Genomic DNA, 17,342 nt, shown 5'->3' with positions numbered 1-17,342 from the left:
AACGAGAGCAATGTAAGACCGGAGTCAGATTCCTCGTATGTGCACACACATTAAAGCTGATTCTGATTTTCCAAACCAATTGCAGAGGACTTTTTTCCGCCTCATATAGGCTAAACATGTAATACCACTGTTTGACCACTAGAGGTCAAGCTTTGATCACAACAGGGGGAAAAAAACATCACATGTCTAAAGAAAAAAAGTCCGCGATGGCCTCATGTTGCTGACATCATCCCGAGCGTCTGATGGATAAAGTCAAAAAGGGAAAGGTTAATAGCCAAAAAATCTAACCTCTCTTCAAAAACGTATTTGAGATGAGGACTGCCACTGACCATTGTTTTTAACCATTCAGTTCTTCGGTGTGTTCATTAGAAGGACCGAGCCGAACTTCACAATAACATCACTGAGGGTACTGATTACATTGCTGCCATTCACACGTAGTTACAATGTAAGATTATTTAGTTATAAGTTGTTGCAAAGAACGGAAAAAAGTAGGCGTCTCCTGGGTCACATGGTCGGTCAGTAAGGAAGAGAGCGACACAGCTGTTAACAGCATATTTAGAAAGCGTGTACGGTTCCAGAGTTTGAGACCGAACAGACACTGCTGCTGAAGCAGTTCACTGTAAAGTCTGTTTCTAATATGAACTAAGAGCTGTCGACCAATTTACTGATGGCGTTTTATACCTACTGTGTGAAAACCGTTTCATGATATTTTCAGTGATACCCGCAACTTCATGTCCAGTTCCCTCCTAAAGTCCGACTTCACACGCAAAATAAGAGACTTTATGTCTGGGAGTGTTTTAAAGCAGAGTTTAATGGGTGGTAGATTACGCGGGTGATTTGGGGTATCGGGCAATTTCCTCTCCTGCGTAAAACTTGCGTCATCGGCGCACTGGTGTCTTCTGACGTTTCTTCAATTAACATTTATTATTCAAATCACCATAGATAGAGATAGAGCCACAACTGTAGAGATCATGCTTGCTGGTGCCGCGTTCTTGTGTCCGATGCCTAAAAGAGAACCATGCTTTGGGCAGCACCGGTGTTCTCTCTAACCTACATGCGCAGAGCAAGTAGCACATCCCGATAGGTAGCACATAGGCCTATCTACAGAACACCGGCAGGCTCCACACAGTTTACAGACAGAGGACGGCGAGTGAGGGTGAGTTGGGGAAGAAAAGAGTGTGAGAGAATGGGAGTGCCCTCCCCCTCGCCAAATGTCTCGATGGATCCACTCCTTCATAACCCAACTCTTCTCCAGCCGTGCGCAGATGGCCAAAGTGTCCAAACCGGACTTTGAATCTGCTCAAACAGCCACGGGATGACACAATGAGAGCAGATTAGATATTCAACTCTTTCAACCACTTCTTTGTTTTATTTAGTGTACACTGAAAGTCAAGGTAGCTAAACACCCTCAGGCGAAAGAGCACTTGGCTACATGTGAATGTCTGCCGGTCTACCAGCGCACTACGCTGGTGATGCCATGCCGAGAAATCACACCGGCGACGAGAGCGGCGGCACCGGGCTCTGGCTGAAGACTTCAACGGGACGCCAGGTGCAGGACTACGCACTCAACGATGTGGAGTCTGGGCGGAGGACGATGAATAACGCGGTTGGAGTCGGGGACGGTCTCCTGTCTCCCGCCACGGCAGGTGTGTTGGGATCGGAGAGGAAGCAGGGCGCCCGGCTCAGCCTGCTGGGGAAGCCGCTGACCTACAGCGCGCAGAGCGGCCGCCGGAACGCGCGCTACCGGCGGCTCCAGAATTACCTCTACAACGTGTTGGAGAGACCAAGAGAATGGGCTTTCGTCTACCACGCTTTTGTGTGAGTACTTACACTTTTAGTTATTCTCGCAAAGTGATACAGCACAAAACACTTTTTCGGTTCCTTCTTTTCAATTTTGCAACAGTTTTCCCAGCTCTTAAAGGCTGGATTTAAAGGACAGCAGGTATTTTAAATGATTCATGTTTTATTTAAGCAAGAATAAAGTAAAAACACGACTCACATCTTTTAAAAATATAACAGATTTAAGATGATACTGTAGTTCACTGGTGATAAGGTCCAGCTGGGGTCACATTTTCTTCTTTCCCCCTCCTTATTTTGATGAAGTTGGTGGTTAAGAGTCCTGGCTGTGACTATCACTGGCCTGATTTCATTCACCAGTTGACTGATTTATAGCTGCATCACTTTATGTCAGTAAATGATTTGTTTAGGATGTGATCACCTGTTGCTTTACAAAATTTACAATGCACACTCATGTAATTTTGCACATCTAGTTGCAAAAACTGCATTTAGAGTCAATAAATCAGACAAAGCACAATATTAGGCAAAATTCTTCCTAATCTTGACCCAACACTGGAAGATTTGATGCTCTTACGGAAAGTCAGCATGCTGTCCACTGAAAAGGGTGAGAAAGGGTGAAATATTAACTGCTACTCCCATGCATGTTTTTGAGTCTGTCATCACTAGTTTGGACAGTGAGTTGGTCTTGGGAAAAGTCCTGGAGGGACACTTTATAAAGCTTTTTCAGTTCATAAATTTAAAACAGCCTTCAGCTTGTTTTTTCTGGTGTAAAATAGCTCCTTCATGGCCAGAATTTCTGGCAAAACTCTCCTTATATAAAAAACAACATCCAGTTTCCTTTTTGTTCATGCAGTTTCAATTAACCAATTTGGAGAACAGTCAGGCTGAGCGTTCCTGGTTTGTGTGTCCAACTAAAGTAATAGGATTTGTTCTTTGTGCCCCAACTTAGTATGCTTATCAACATGACACACCCATGTACTGTAAACTGTACTTAATCCACAACAGTTGCTATATTGGTTATGATCATATCTTTAGAGATAGTTGCATAATTATTGGTATACACTTTTACTCTGCAAGATCCTTTTGTGGTTTGTGTTTCTGCGCCGCAGGCCCAAGTGATTCCCTGTCAATCAAACAGTTTAGGCAGTGCTGTGACTTGATTAAGTTTGGGTTTTTTTACTCACTGTCTATGTATCTATATGTGCATATACCGTATGTATCTCTTTCACACACATACACCAGCACACCCACCAACTGCAGCATGCTTGGAGTGATGAAACACCACATCCCTTTCCGTTCCAACAGTCCTGCTGGACTAGGAGCGCTGTGAAAAGGAGGAAGTGGAGCTGTCAGAGGAGGGGCTGTGAAGCCGGATGTTGACGTTTTATTTGCTCAAGCGGGACAGCTGAGGTCACAGGGGTTAAGTCGTTACATCTGCTCAAAACCACAGTCTTACCCAAACTGTGTAAGTGAGATTAAGAAACATCAGTGAGATTAGGAAAAAAATTTGACTTGGAGGGCTAATTGACAGAAACTAGGAGTCTGTGTTTTTGTGCTTTGATACAGGAAAAATAATTTTTAAGGACTCAGGTGGAAATCATAGATGTATGTTTGCCTACTGTACACATAGCAGTATTTCACTACTGTTTAATGTGCACACGATATGCTTTATATTTTATCTTAGTTTAGCATTTATGTATTGAATGGTGTCGACTTTATACTAGTTCTTCCATTCCCCATTTCATTCCCCATTTTTAAGTTAATCACTTAGAAATTATCCCTGATCCAGTGTCACTAATGAAAAATGCAACATCAGAAAAAGATTTAACTCCCAAGCAATAACTAATACACAGGGAGAGGTTTGATTTTTTTCTTTTGGATTATTCCAGTCACAGTAAATGCACTGCATTGTGATTGGACTTTATTTTGATGCAGCCATCTTGATCTAGACTTAGACTGCTTATTAATGTACTTATTACAGTCATGTGACTGCCATGGATACCCTATTTTTTTCTTTTTTTGTGTCAGAGCATTTGATTTATTAATTGATTGAGCTGAAAACAATTAACTGCTACAAAGAGCTGGGGTGTTGTTTACCTTAAAGGAATCATTTTATTCAGTGTTAATGTGTAAATTATTGCTTCGCAGAGCTCTAATTTAATTTTTAATAGATTCATGTAGCATCCATCTGTTGGTTCATTAATTGCCACAGTCATTTCTGGTGCCAGTGAGCTTAAAGATCCTTTCTCATTTGTGGAGTTTGTCTGAAGTCATTAACTTGTTGCTGTTGCTGTCGCACCAACACACCTTTGAAACCTTTTGGCAATTCATACATGAAACTTAAGTCACTGATCTTAATAGATTCATTACATAATTTCCACGTGCGGCTGTAGCAAAACTTTGAAGTTTAAATTTAATTGCCATAAAGTGAGTAACATCTTGCACGCAATAACTTCTAATGGGGATAGTTTTGATCAATCGTGCAAATGAAAGCTATGGAGTGAATGCCGCGTTCTATTGCAATGTCCACGGTGACTCTGGTTTAGTTGCTCCAGTGATCGTGCTACTGCAAATGTCATGTTCAGTATTAATTTACTGTTGTTTCAGTGTGTCAGATGACATTTAAGTGAATAGATTTCTTTAGTTGTGACTCCCCATCATTCACTGTGGTATATGTTAATGGTAGGTGGGAGGGAATGGACAACACACACATGCATGCTTGTACAGTTGTTTACACACTTGCACATACAGATGTGTATATGCAGACACAAAGTCAGAACTAAATACACAAACATGCAAAAAAAACTTATTCATTAAACACATGGATGTGCTGGAGATGTACACACACACACACACACACACACACTCACAAATGTAGACACATAAGATTACACTAACTACTTGTATGCACATGCACACATGCTGTACTGTATATTCACACCTGAAAAAATGTGCAAACCCACCCGCACACACAAATGTATATATCATTTTTATTGCACACAGATGCAGTACACTCAAACCAGAAAACATACTCATATATCAACAAATATACACACTGTGTGCAAATGTAGACATTGCCTATACATTCATACGTGGTAGGAGATGCACACACACACACGCGCACACACACACACGCACGCACACACACACAGAAACCAAAGAAAGTACACCATTTATAAAAGAAAAGTTATTTTTGATTGTTTAATTAGGCTGCTGTTATGCGGAAACAGATGCTGCTATGTGTGCTTGTGTGTGCGTGTGTGTGTGTGTATCAGTGCTGTGCAAGTGTGTCAAAAACAGCCTTATAGTGTGTGTGTGTGTGTGGAATCTACATATGTATGCTACTGTGTATACTCTTTATAGGAAACCTGATTTGCTGATTGGATGCAGCATGAATCAAGACAGTTTTAAGAATCCGGGCTTGCTTTTTGCCAAATAGTGCTCTGAAACACTGCTAGCATTAAGATTCAATCTCTTAATGAGATGGCGTGTGTTGGGCTAATCACATTTGCTGAAATGGGTTCCAGCCACAGTCTGCATTATGTTCTATACTCAGAAGATGATTCCTTTCTGTGCATGTGTGTTGATCTGTGTATGAGAGTGATGTTTCACCAAATTTTTCATCTGTTTGCTTAACTTTTTGTGTTTTGTGCAATTGTAAAGATTGTGTCTATCTATCTATCTATCTATCTATCTATCTATCTATCTGTCAGCACGGGTGTATGTATCCACATGTCGGCTTTTGAATGTGAGAAGTTACGTAAATGCGTGTGAGAGAGAGATTGATTGATTCAGTCACACACGGTTTAAGTGCGTCAGCCATTGATCCCAGTGCTGTTCTGGTATATCGACAGGTAGCGCATCCACCCATCCTAGTAATTTGCTACAATGCAGATACACACCTTGTTCTAACGATCAACATCAGTCCAGTTTTATCCTTTAATCACACAGATTTGTGCAGGGTTTGGGATGCATTAACTCAGCTACAGATGGCTCTTTAAAGGGAATGACACTTTTATAAATAAGATATTCACTAGCAAGGACCATGCAAAAACAATATGTGGTTTAAAGGTTTAATGAATGTTCTGAATGTACAGATATATAAATGGATGTAAAGGGGAATGGTGGTGGAGAAAGGATGCCATCTAGATGCTGATCTGGGAGGCTGCGTGATGAGCGGGCAGCTGAGACTCAGAGTGGGGGTTCTTGGTAGAAGTTTCGCCCGAGTGATTTATTGACCCCCCAGACGGTACCTAGATGAGACATGAGAGAGTGGTGCACCAGGTTGAATAGGAAGGGATGATGGGATGAAGGGAAGGGAAAGGGAGGGTGGGTCGAGCAAACAGAGACAGAGGAGGCCGGTTGAATAAGCCTGGGTGAAGATATACTTGTCAGCTGATTAGAGGTGTGGTGTTAGGCGTGGCCCTGCTCCTGAACCTAAGTTAACTAATTAACATAATTTGTTTTCCTCTTGGTGTTGCTGCTCTACCCTTTCAAACCAGCCATAGTAGGGTTGGGCAATATGTCGAATATACTCAATATATCTGAAATAAATTAATGTACGCTGGTCACCGCAGAGGGGTGATTAACGGAAAAACTGTGAAAAGCAAGCTAGTAAGCATCTCTGGGGCTATAGGTCACAGATTCCCTTGCTGTGGCAAAAAAAATCCCAAGAGAGAATGTGATCAGTCATCTGATTGCTCCAATTACTCTAACGCAGCTTCCAGCTCCCACCACACTCCATCACACACAGGTTACACACAAAGCCACCTTTCTTAAAAGGGAAGACTCGGCAGGTAACACACAGGTGCAGTTAGGCTGGGGGTGTGCTAACCAGAGGTGTAAGATGTAGTAAGGTCCATTACTTAAGCAAAAGTACTAATACCAACCTCACTTTGAAAATACTTCAGTACAAGTAAAGGTTCTGCATTCTAAACCTTACTAACTTAAAACTAATAAAATTTTATAGCAAAATTTACGTAGAGTAGTCATTGTGCAGTAAAATATTGCATTTTACTACTGTAGATGTTTAAGGTCTTACTGTTGGGTAGTTTCTACAAGATCAATTATAGGCCATATTGACAAGCCCTAAGCCGTAGCAATTTTGTTTGACCCTCTTGGAACAGAAGGAGTATATTTTTGCTGCCCTGAGAAAACGTGTCTCTCACAACACAAACAACTTTGACTACACTGATTGGATTTTTGAAACCTGAAATAATATAAAAGTCTGTCGCACCTAGTTATTATTCAAACTGCAAGTGCATTGATAAAAAAAAGTAAAATGCACTGAAAAACATCAAAGGTATCCTGAAGAAACTGCACTTTGTTTCCTGAGAACATGGCAACATTTGAGACACCTGAGCACATAAAAGAGTTTCAAACACAGCCTCTGTGTCTAGGTTCAGAGTTCCTTCCAGGTAGAGGGGAGAATGTTGGCTATCACCCAATGGAAAATGCTGGAAAATGCTAAGGACCCATTAGAAAGGATGAATAGAAAAAGTGATGTGTGTGTGCCCATCTGTGTATAAATACTGTCATGATGTGTTCCGGTGTTTGTATGAATAGGTACAGAGCGGGTACCCTATTAAAGTGTGTGTGTTTTATGTCTTCACTGGAGAGTGTAAGAAAGCACAGATACAGTGTGGATTTGTGTGCCCAGGTCACTAGTTGGCACACTATCATCCATGGCACAACAGAAGGATGGATGATCAGGAAGCAGGAGAAGATACGTAAATAAGTAAAAGACACAGGGAGATGGAAATAAGATTAACGGGGGAGGTGAAGATGAAAACAGGGACAACATTTTCTGTGCTGGAAACACAAAAGGCAGAATCTTAAAGGTTGGTTTATTTCATGTAGTTTGGAGGAAAGGAAACATCCGGATGTCTACTCTGATTTTGAAATTAAGAAAAGGGCACTTCAGTCGTCATATCCAGGCAAAAATATTTCATAGACAGCTCTGTATGCAAGATATGCAAACACGCAATGACAGATACAAAATACAAGTTCACTTAGTAAAGATTATGTCAACACCAGGATGTTTACATGATTAACATTTTTCTCTTCCTCAGAAATAAAGTATAAGCAAATATTAAGGAGTTAGATATGATTATGTGGTAATGCAGTTAAAAGCAGGGACAGTTTTGTAAGTCTTTTTACAGTTTTTCTTTTGCTAAGTTGCAATGGTCAAAACTAAAGCCACTTTTTCAAAACTCTTCACACAGTCTGCATTACCAACATGCATCTTGGCCAAACAATTAATCTCACCTGCAAAAGTCACTCAAACCACCAAAACACTTCATACAAGTCTCAAAATGAACTTGTTCAACCAAAACACTGGCAACAAGTCTCTCTCAGAAAGCATCCATTGTCACTCATAACACACTGACCTACAAAACACGAAGGATTATGTAAATTTGATTAACTTAATCTTCAAAATGTGACAGATTTCTCATATAAATCAGTATTTCACATAGAATACAGTTGTTCTCAGTCACTTTGGTACATTTCTCAGATCAGAATTGAAATTCTACTTGTTCAACCTCCACATCCTCTAGTCATGTGTGCACATCATATGAAAAAGCAATTTCCCAAATTGATTGAAATTGCAAATGGCAAATGCTTTGACACATTTATGCAAATGATTATTTACAATTGTCTGCTGTTTCCTACATTATCAGTTGCTTACTGTACTGTTGTCATATTGATCACAATGTATTACAGTATACTGGTTCTCTGTTAAGAAGTCTTACCCCCAAAACATCTAGACATAAGTTCATTTCGTAAGTCACCACATGCAAAATGGTTGAACACGTAATGTGCAAATAGTTTTTTCTACATGTCTGTTAAACTTTTTTTTTTGTAAATGTGTGCTACGGTAAATTGATGAAGATATCTGTTATGATGTGAATAAGAATTTGTGGTCCAATAGACAGGAACGTCAACCTGAGGGGGTGTTTCCATGTTTCCGTTTCTTATTTTGTAGCTGTTTACATTATGCTATCCAGTGCTGTGGAATAGTCTTGTCTTTTTCTTTTCTGCATCACAATGACATGCTCTGTCAACAAATTACAGTGCATACAGTAAAAGTGTAACTGTGAATCCTGTCCAATTCCCTGCAATGTATAACTCTGTACTGTTGAAACTGATCTATGCCATACAGAAAAAATGCAGCCTTGTGCATTTTCAATCATTTTCATCTAAACCTTAGCCATAGTTTACAAATACAAATAGTTTTGCAAATGTTGAGGATGATTGTAGAAATGGAACAAAGCGACTGAGAAAAACTGCATTCAGGAACTTTTAAAAGGTTCCTGAAATTTCAGTGCTGCAATACAGTTTTTCTCAGTTGTTTACACAGTAACACTGGTACGTGAGACACAATGACCTCAACTTGTAATAGAAGCACCAACCACTTGAACCAATTAAATAAATAATAATAAAATACAAGCACATTTCCTGCTTTACACTCAGCTTGCAGTTTTACAGTAAAACCAATTTCATAAAACTACACACATTTCTCTACGCACATAGACGTAAACATAAAATGTACGTAAATGTTCTGCTGAGATTTTCTATGTATTTCAGTCTGGTTGCTGCAAAAATGCAGGATATTTGCAATCATTCTGTTTTGAATGTGATTTAACAGTTTTGGACAAAGTGTTGACAAAATGTGCTGCAAATATTTAGAGTTTTGCAGGTGGTGAAGTAGTAAAGAGAAAGTAGTCACTGAATGCATTTTGTGTGAACGCAATGAAAAATGATTCAAAGTTTGGTCCACATATACATTTCTGTTTCGCTAACTGTGTGATGGGTTTTGACAATGTGACTTCAGTTTTGACCAATGCAGGTTAGCAATTGAATCAGTGCATCACTCCCAACACACCGTGGATCATCAGAAAATCCCCTTTCTTCTCTTGAAGTTATACTAAACCGTATTTGTCTACAGTTTTAACCATCACTGTCTCAGTTCTTTCCAGTGCACCAGGAATGCTTATGTAAAGCTCCCCATGAACATTCGGTTTCATCACACCCACTACATATTCTCGTCAATGTTCCTGAATTTAGTACATTTGCAAATGTGTGTATTAAAAAAAAGGAGCTAATTAGTCTGAGTCAGAGTAGAGAGATTTCATGTACGATCAGATCCGCTTTGATGGCGGTGTCATCAGAGAACCAGTCGGCTACATCAGTCAGAGCTCACTGGTGAGAAGGTGCGAGATTGGAAGGACTGCAGTGACAAATATACTGTGACATTCAAGCAGGTCACACAGGAAGTGTGTATGTTGTAAATCTGTGTGTGTGGGTGGGTGTGTGTGTGTGTGTGTGTGTGTGTGTGTGTGTGTGTGTGTGGAAAGAGATTGTGTTTCTTTTAGAGCACATACATGCGAAACAAATAATGCAAGTGGTTGTGAGAAATAATGTGAGTGTGTGTTTATATATAAGTGTGTGTGTGTGTGTGCATTTTTGTGTATTTGTGGTTGTCATTAGTAACTAGGCCTGCACGATATTGGAAAAAACTGACATTGCAATATTTTTCTTTTCTGTGATATATATTGCGATATGAAAAAAGCATCTAGAATTATTGGGGTGATTTTGTGGTGGAAAAAATCACTTATTTTAAATGCATTCTATGCTTTATTTAGCTTTAACGCAGAAAACACTTTTTAAACTAAATAACAAAAATAAATAGAGTGGTTTACATAAGTTGCTTTTCTTTCTGCAGCCAAATCCACAGTGTCTGTGATTTTCTCCTGTTCCTCGCTTATTTTCATGTTGTCAACTAACGTGGTGGGGCCTATTTTATCTGTTTGATAAACTGATCAAGAACAATATTGTGATTGATGGTTTGCTGCACATGCAGAACCTGCTTGTTACTCACACGCAACAAAGTCTGTGTATCCAAGAAACCTTAAATTAGAGTAAATGAAGTTCCATCAGACGTCTCTTGTAATTTGGTCATGGAAAATGACAACTGTACGAGTTTTTTCCTTTTGTGTCAAACAGCAAAGAAGTGTTTGAGTTAATTTGACTTTCTTGACATTGCATTGTTCTGCGATGTGACTATTGCATAAGGACACATTGCAATGACGTTATATTGTGTAGCCCTATTATTAATAATTGTGCGTGTGTGTGTGTGTTTATGACTGGTATAACACACACACACACACACAACTACTGTTGCACAGTTTTTCCTAATATTAATGTGACTGTATTAGTATGCATGGTTATATGATGTATCTGTTGCTCCATACGTATATATATGCTTGTGTGCGTGTGCGTGCACATGCATGTGCGTGCTCGTTAGTCATCCGGCAGCCCTCTTGTACATCAGCGGAGGTGCCAGTTTGCTGAGTAGACTCCAGCACTGATGGATGGAGACAGGCTGAGCTCGTCTGTCCTCCTGCCCACACAGAGTGCACTGTGCTGGGTTCGCTTCATACCAGTCTCCCTCGCCCTGTCAGCATACACCTCAGATGTTACCCTGTCAGCTCTCTAAACGAGAACATGCCACAAAAGCACACACTCACAGAATCCCATATACACGCCTACACATATTAGCACACACAAATACACATTTGCACGTAGTGCTTTACACATAACACACGCTCGGGTGCATAGCTTCGTAGTTTGTAATATTATAAGCAAAACGTACTTAAAGTAGTAAATGTGCTCATTATGCCTGGAGGCATGCTGTCTGTTAATTTCCAGAGCAATGTCTCCATGCATAGTGTTTCTGCCAGGTAGCTTGTTAAAAGTGATTTAATAGTAAATTGGGAAGTCATTGACCATTCCATGAGCTTTTCTTCCATTTATTTTTAAGTATTTTAACATACACTGAACATAATTAAAAACACAACACTTTTGTTTTTGCCCCCATTCATCAAGAGCTGAACTCAAAGATCTAAGACTTTCTCTTTGAACACAAAAGGCCTATTTCTCTCAAAAATTCGCCATTGTGCACCAAGAAATAGTTACAGCATTTAACTCCCACTAAAAGCAGAAATAGTTCATCCTTGACAGTTGTTAACCAGTGCACATTCCCTATTAGTGGGTGAACAATCCAACGCTTGGTAAATTCTATTTTGCAATAATAGATATTCTATATTGTCCGTGAAGGGGCATTTGTTTTCACAGTCTGCGTGTGTTTGTCTCACATTAAAAACATACAGATACATACAATACATAAGTTAAAATAATAGGAACATTTACACTGAAGGATTAGAAAGTAAAAACTATGAACGCTTGCTATAATCTTTGCTGACACCTTCTGCTTTAAACCACAGAAACTAGTAAAGGCTGTTCATTTGTGAGCTTTAGAGGTGTTTGACTTACTTTAGCTTCAAGACCCCTGGTGGTATTGATCTTCTTATCTAACTCTTGGAAAGAAAGCAAATTAGAGTATTTCACAAAACTATTTCTTTAATGTAGAGTAAGCAGTAAAATATTTCCCTCTGATATATATAGAGAATATTTGTGTAAATGTTTATGTAGACAGTCTGTGTAAATGTAGTTGGTTACCTTACTCACACACAAAAAAACACACTCCGCACTCTTACTGTTCTCATGCACATGCACACACACACACACACACACACACACACACAGCTTTCTGAGTCACTCTTTGCTCTGTGGCCCCAGAGAAATCCTCAGATATAGCAAGATTTATGAGCTATATATATCAGCTTTACCAACTGGGGTGAGCGTTTCAATATTTCAGCAGGTTCTGTTTGTGTGTATGTGTGTGTGTGTGTGTGTGTGTGTGTGTGTGTGTGTGTCAGGCAGGTTAGTCTGGTCTGTGCATTATCAGTACACACACACACACATAGACCTATCGTAGCAAAAACATACAATCCAGTTTGTTGTGAATAATTTATCTTGGTTAGTCATACACATTTTTCCCAGGTGACACACTGATTCAGGCAGAACAGCACCACCTCGCCCACGCTGACAGGTTTCTTCGATGGACTGAGACAGAATACTGTATGAACAGGTGTTTTCTTCATTTGACATTTTCTTTTTTTGTGGAAGGATTGGGGAATGTCTTTTGTCATTCTAGGCAAATAATTGGATTTGGAGAGAGTGCTGAGATTTGCAGGAGATGGAGGTATTGAGAGGAAGAGAGAAAGTGGCTTGATTGAGAAAAGAGAAGGTGAACAGAGGGATGGTGAAATGAGATATTATATAGATGAGCATATTACCTCTGTCTCTGTAATATGCTTTAAGTACAGACAGTCTGCCATCTTGTTTAATTGCCTCAAAGTCACTCTCTCTAATAAAACGATTAGTTCTTCAAGTCATTAATCAAGTAAAATGTCATTGATTTCAGCTTCACAAATTGGAGAATTCGCTGCTTTTATCCAGAATATCTTTGGGTTTTGGACTGTTGGTCAAACAAAACAAGCAATTTGAAGATGTCACCGTTGGCTCTGGGAAATTGTAACAATAACATTTTGACATTTTCTAGACGGTCTATATTTCTAGACAATGGTTGATTAAATTATCAAATAATTCACAGATTAATTAATAGTGAAATTAACTGCTGGTTATATGAGCACAATGATGTAAATGATGTTATGGGAATGCTACGTTACTGTAGCTTCAACCGAATTGTTACATACACTTGAGCTGTGTCTCAATTCATGCACTTCCATACTTACACTTACTATTTTGAGGGCATAAGTGTGTGACAAAATGTAGTGCACAGTGAGTAAAGTTGAGTGTGGATCGCTGGACACTTCTCAACCTCAGCAACCGCCATTTTAGCTACGTAGCGGAAGTGGGCAGGACCAACAACACGAGAGAAGCGGAAAGCAGCAGAGAGACAGAACAACAGAACGTTCTTTTACAAGTTTCGTACACTATTTCATCACTAAATTCACTTCTGAGAAGTTCTTGAGGCAAGAAATCATATGTGTAGATGTCGAATATTGACAGTTTTATGAAAATTGTTGGCAAATCGAAAATGTGGAAATGAAGAAACATCTGGCTTGTGATGTACCGGAAATTCTTTTCTTGTGAAACTTAAAAAAACAAATAAATAAACAACCGAAATAGTATGAAAAAGGGACTGTTGTTACTTTATTATTATTATTATTATTATTAGTGGACAGTTACGGTTACAATACTTGCTTTCTATTGCTTTTATTTTATATAATTCTTACTTATGCACCAAAATACCAAAGCAAATTACTTGGCAATAAACCTGATTCTGAGCATTTTATTTTGGGTGATAATGCCTGGCTGTTATTTTGGGGGTATTGCACAATCGTGCGATAGTCATTTCCAGTTGTGCACAACAGCAGTGTTTGATTTGAGAACACTACCCTGTCAAAATTAGCGCATTGAGCAACTAAGTACATAGTGTACGCAGTGTACTGCATGTTAGTATACTGAAGGAAGTACCCAAATTTAGACACAGCTTCTACTTATGAAGCACACCCCAAATGCACTGAACGAAGACAGAAGGTAATGGTGGTGAGAATCACAAGGTAAAGAGAGGACATAAACCAGAAACATGCAGACACACACAAAAAAACCTAACCTATTATGTGTCATTGTTGACCAACTGCCGACACCGACTGGTGTGCTGCCAAGTGAACGCTCACTGCGGATATCAAAGCCAATGTGACACGTTAAACTGGCCAGTTTCCATTTCCAGAGGCTTTACTTCATCTGACCCACACTGTTGTACTGTGAGATAGAACCCAGGGGCCTGTTTCACCAAATTTGCAACTTGCAAGCTGTGATTTGCAACAGGTAGGAATTTTCCTAACACTAATTTTGACACATTTCACTGGTTGGAAATAAGACTATGAAGCCCAAATGGGTGGATTGCTTTATCCCAGTTCAGGGGCCGGTTCCTCAAAAGACACATGGAGGTCGTTAAGGTGGTTCATTCAGAAGACCTGCATGATAAATACCTGAAGAAAACATGAGAAGTTTGTGATACCTGCGTTTACAGTATGAGTTGGGATGTTTCACTTTAGTATGTGGTGGACAGCTGGAAAATAATGTGCCAGATTAATGGTCTGTGTCACCCTGTGATCAAAAATATGCATGAGTTGTCCCCTTATTCCATTATTCATCAATTGGTCCAGTTCAATTTACCATAAATGATGACTAGTTGAAGGTAAATACACCATAATCTCATAATGTATTCCAAATTTTAGGGGCTGCCTGAATGTGAGATATTTAGGGTAGGAAAGAACACGAATTTTGTCCCCCAAATTCCTGCTAGACACGACCACATCTGCAAGACCCTTTGGAAGAAGTCACTTTTGCTTACGTAAAATGAAGCTACTCAACTGGGATGCTGCAGCTGTCACCATGCAGTCAGAGAGTACAATATTAGTTAAGGCAAAATGCATATGAATAATTAATCTATATGTAACAGCACTACAGTTCGGGCCCTATCTTGCACCTGGCACAAAGCGGCGCAAAGTGCAGCGCATGTGTCATTGCTAGACACTGTGTGCATTAACTCACGCGGCACAGCAACATAACTTCATTCATTATTAGAATCTTCCAACTCGGTCAGGATCTAATGTTGATTCATGTTCTGTGTTCTTCTACACATCCAAAAGGTCTCACACACAGTCCACGTTCATACAGTGAAACTGTTTTGAGTAAAGCAGCCATCCTCTTGATTGATCCTGAGCTCCATCAGAGCGTCAAAATTATTTCAGAAGCTAAAAGTTGAATTCTGTTTCCTCTGGAAAGTTTCCTTTGTCATGTCAAGTTTATAACGACAGTTTTTGTGTGTTTTGCTGCTGAAATGCACCACAATATTTGCTGTGATTGCACATGGAAACATTTAAAATGACTGACAGCAGCCCCTCTAATCATGAAAGTAAATCGTTAAAGAAAACACTTATACATCAATAAAACACAAAATAAAGAAACCACAGGAAGAGAGAGAAATGTGACCCACGACTGGTTCATCATAGATTATAACAATGCAGCGCAGTAAGGATCTAGACATTTCATAGAGAAGCATCTGTCTGTCTATTAACAGACTCCAGTCTGCAGTGGAGTTCAGATACATTGCTGATAAACCACTACTTTACTTTTCTTTAACAAGAGTATTAAAATACTCCTTTGTCTGTTTTATTATTTATTTATATATGTATTGATTTGTCACCGGCCCGGACAGGGGGGCATAAATGGGAATGGGGGGCACAAACACTGTACAAACAGACACCACAGAGAAAGGACAACACCTGTATAGGGGTGGGGACAACAGGAAACAGCAGAGGAAAGCAGCAATTGCAGAAAGCAACGAAACCTGCAAGAGAACGGGGAGGGGGCTTGGGGCGGAGAAATACAACAAACAAAAAAACAAAACGAAGAGACAACCAGCCGAACAGCAGCAATAAACAGCTGACATAAGAAAACAACTGAGGGAAAAATGAAAGGGAGAAACTGTCATGCAAAATAAATAAACAACACGGCACATCCATGAGAGCTGGAATAATAACAATCAATTTAAATAAGTAACTTGTGAAAAGCATAGAGACCGTTTTTTTATATCATGTTCACACTTCTGTCCATATCCCCCCCTCTGTTATGAGTCTGCGATTCAGTCAATTGATGATTTTAATAATGCACCATTCATCCGCCATTATATGCGCCAAGGTACAAGCGCACCTGGCTTATAAAGGGAATGGGAGATGACTCTCTGATCTGTTTATTGCATGTTGCATCCAAAACATACCCACAACAATATACAACCCTTTTGAACAAGGCACCTGGCGCACTGAACATTTATTTCTGTTAAACTAGCAAAATTGGAGTGAGTTGGATTTGCTTATTGTGGACTTGCTACAGTTCCTCTGATAGAGGTAGCAACATCACTGTTGTATTGTGAGATAGAAGCCAGGGGTCTGTTTCACCAAATTTGCAACATGCAAGCTGTGATTTGCTACAGGTAGTAATTTCCTAGCACTAACACAAGAGTCAGACTTGAAAATCTGTCAGTTCTTACCAGTAGTAGTTTCATACATCAGACAGTCTGTAGTGAACTTGTGTTGCATCGTACATTAGACATTTTGAGAAGATGCTTTTAAAGCAGCTAATAAGCAAAACGGAGTTAACTGACACAACATTTGTACTTAATTTTTATTTAAAGATTAATATCATTCTCACTCCCTTTTCCTCTCTCTGTGTTGCTGAATCTGTTGTGAATCAATGTTCCTTTATTGCCCTTTAAAGATGTCTCTCTTTTGTTGCGGAGGCGTCAGACTGTGGCTGCCCTTTGAAGTGCTCTGAGTGAAGAATCCTGGGCATATGTGGAAGAGTTTAATGAAAATGACTGAGGCAAGCTATGTTTTTTTTTCATTTTTCATTAAAAGCCATCAGGAGCCAGAACGTGTTGTTCTTGGATAGTGTTCCAGGACCATGGAGCGCTGTCCATCATATATTTGTATTTGTTTACTGAGTGGGGAATCTTTATTGTCCCTTGGTATGAGATCAAGGGGTCTCTCATATCTCAAACTTGAGAGAGTGATGCATCACATTGCTGCACTCCAGGATCCTTAAAGGGA

At 39.6% G+C, this 17,342-nt stretch overlaps 1 protein-coding gene across 1 annotated transcript in view; it reads left to right on the top strand.

The window, feature by feature from the left end:
• Nucleotides 1–523: 523 nt before the first annotated feature.
• Nucleotides 524–17,342, top strand: part of kcnq5a (potassium voltage-gated channel, KQT-like subfamily, member 5a) — a 109,875-nt gene continuing 93,056 nt past the window's right edge. Inside the window, exon 1 of the mRNA XM_038737919.1 lies at nt 524–1,818. Within this exon, the coding sequence (XP_038593847.1) occupies nt 1,439–1,818 (380 nt within the window). The 5' untranslated portion in view covers nt 524–1,438. The remainder of the gene's footprint in view (nt 1,819–17,342) is intronic.

Source organism: Micropterus salmoides, unplaced genomic scaffold (assembly GCF_014851395.1).
Source record: "Micropterus salmoides isolate LMB-PRFRI ecotype aquatic unplaced genomic scaffold, ASM1485139v1 Ms_hic_scaffold_22, whole genome shotgun sequence".
Classification (NCBI taxonomy): domain Eukaryota; kingdom Metazoa; phylum Chordata; class Actinopteri; order Centrarchiformes; family Centrarchidae; genus Micropterus; species Micropterus salmoides.
The sequence above is the reverse complement of the archived record's forward strand: the minus strand, read 5'-3'. Positions and strand labels throughout refer to the sequence as shown.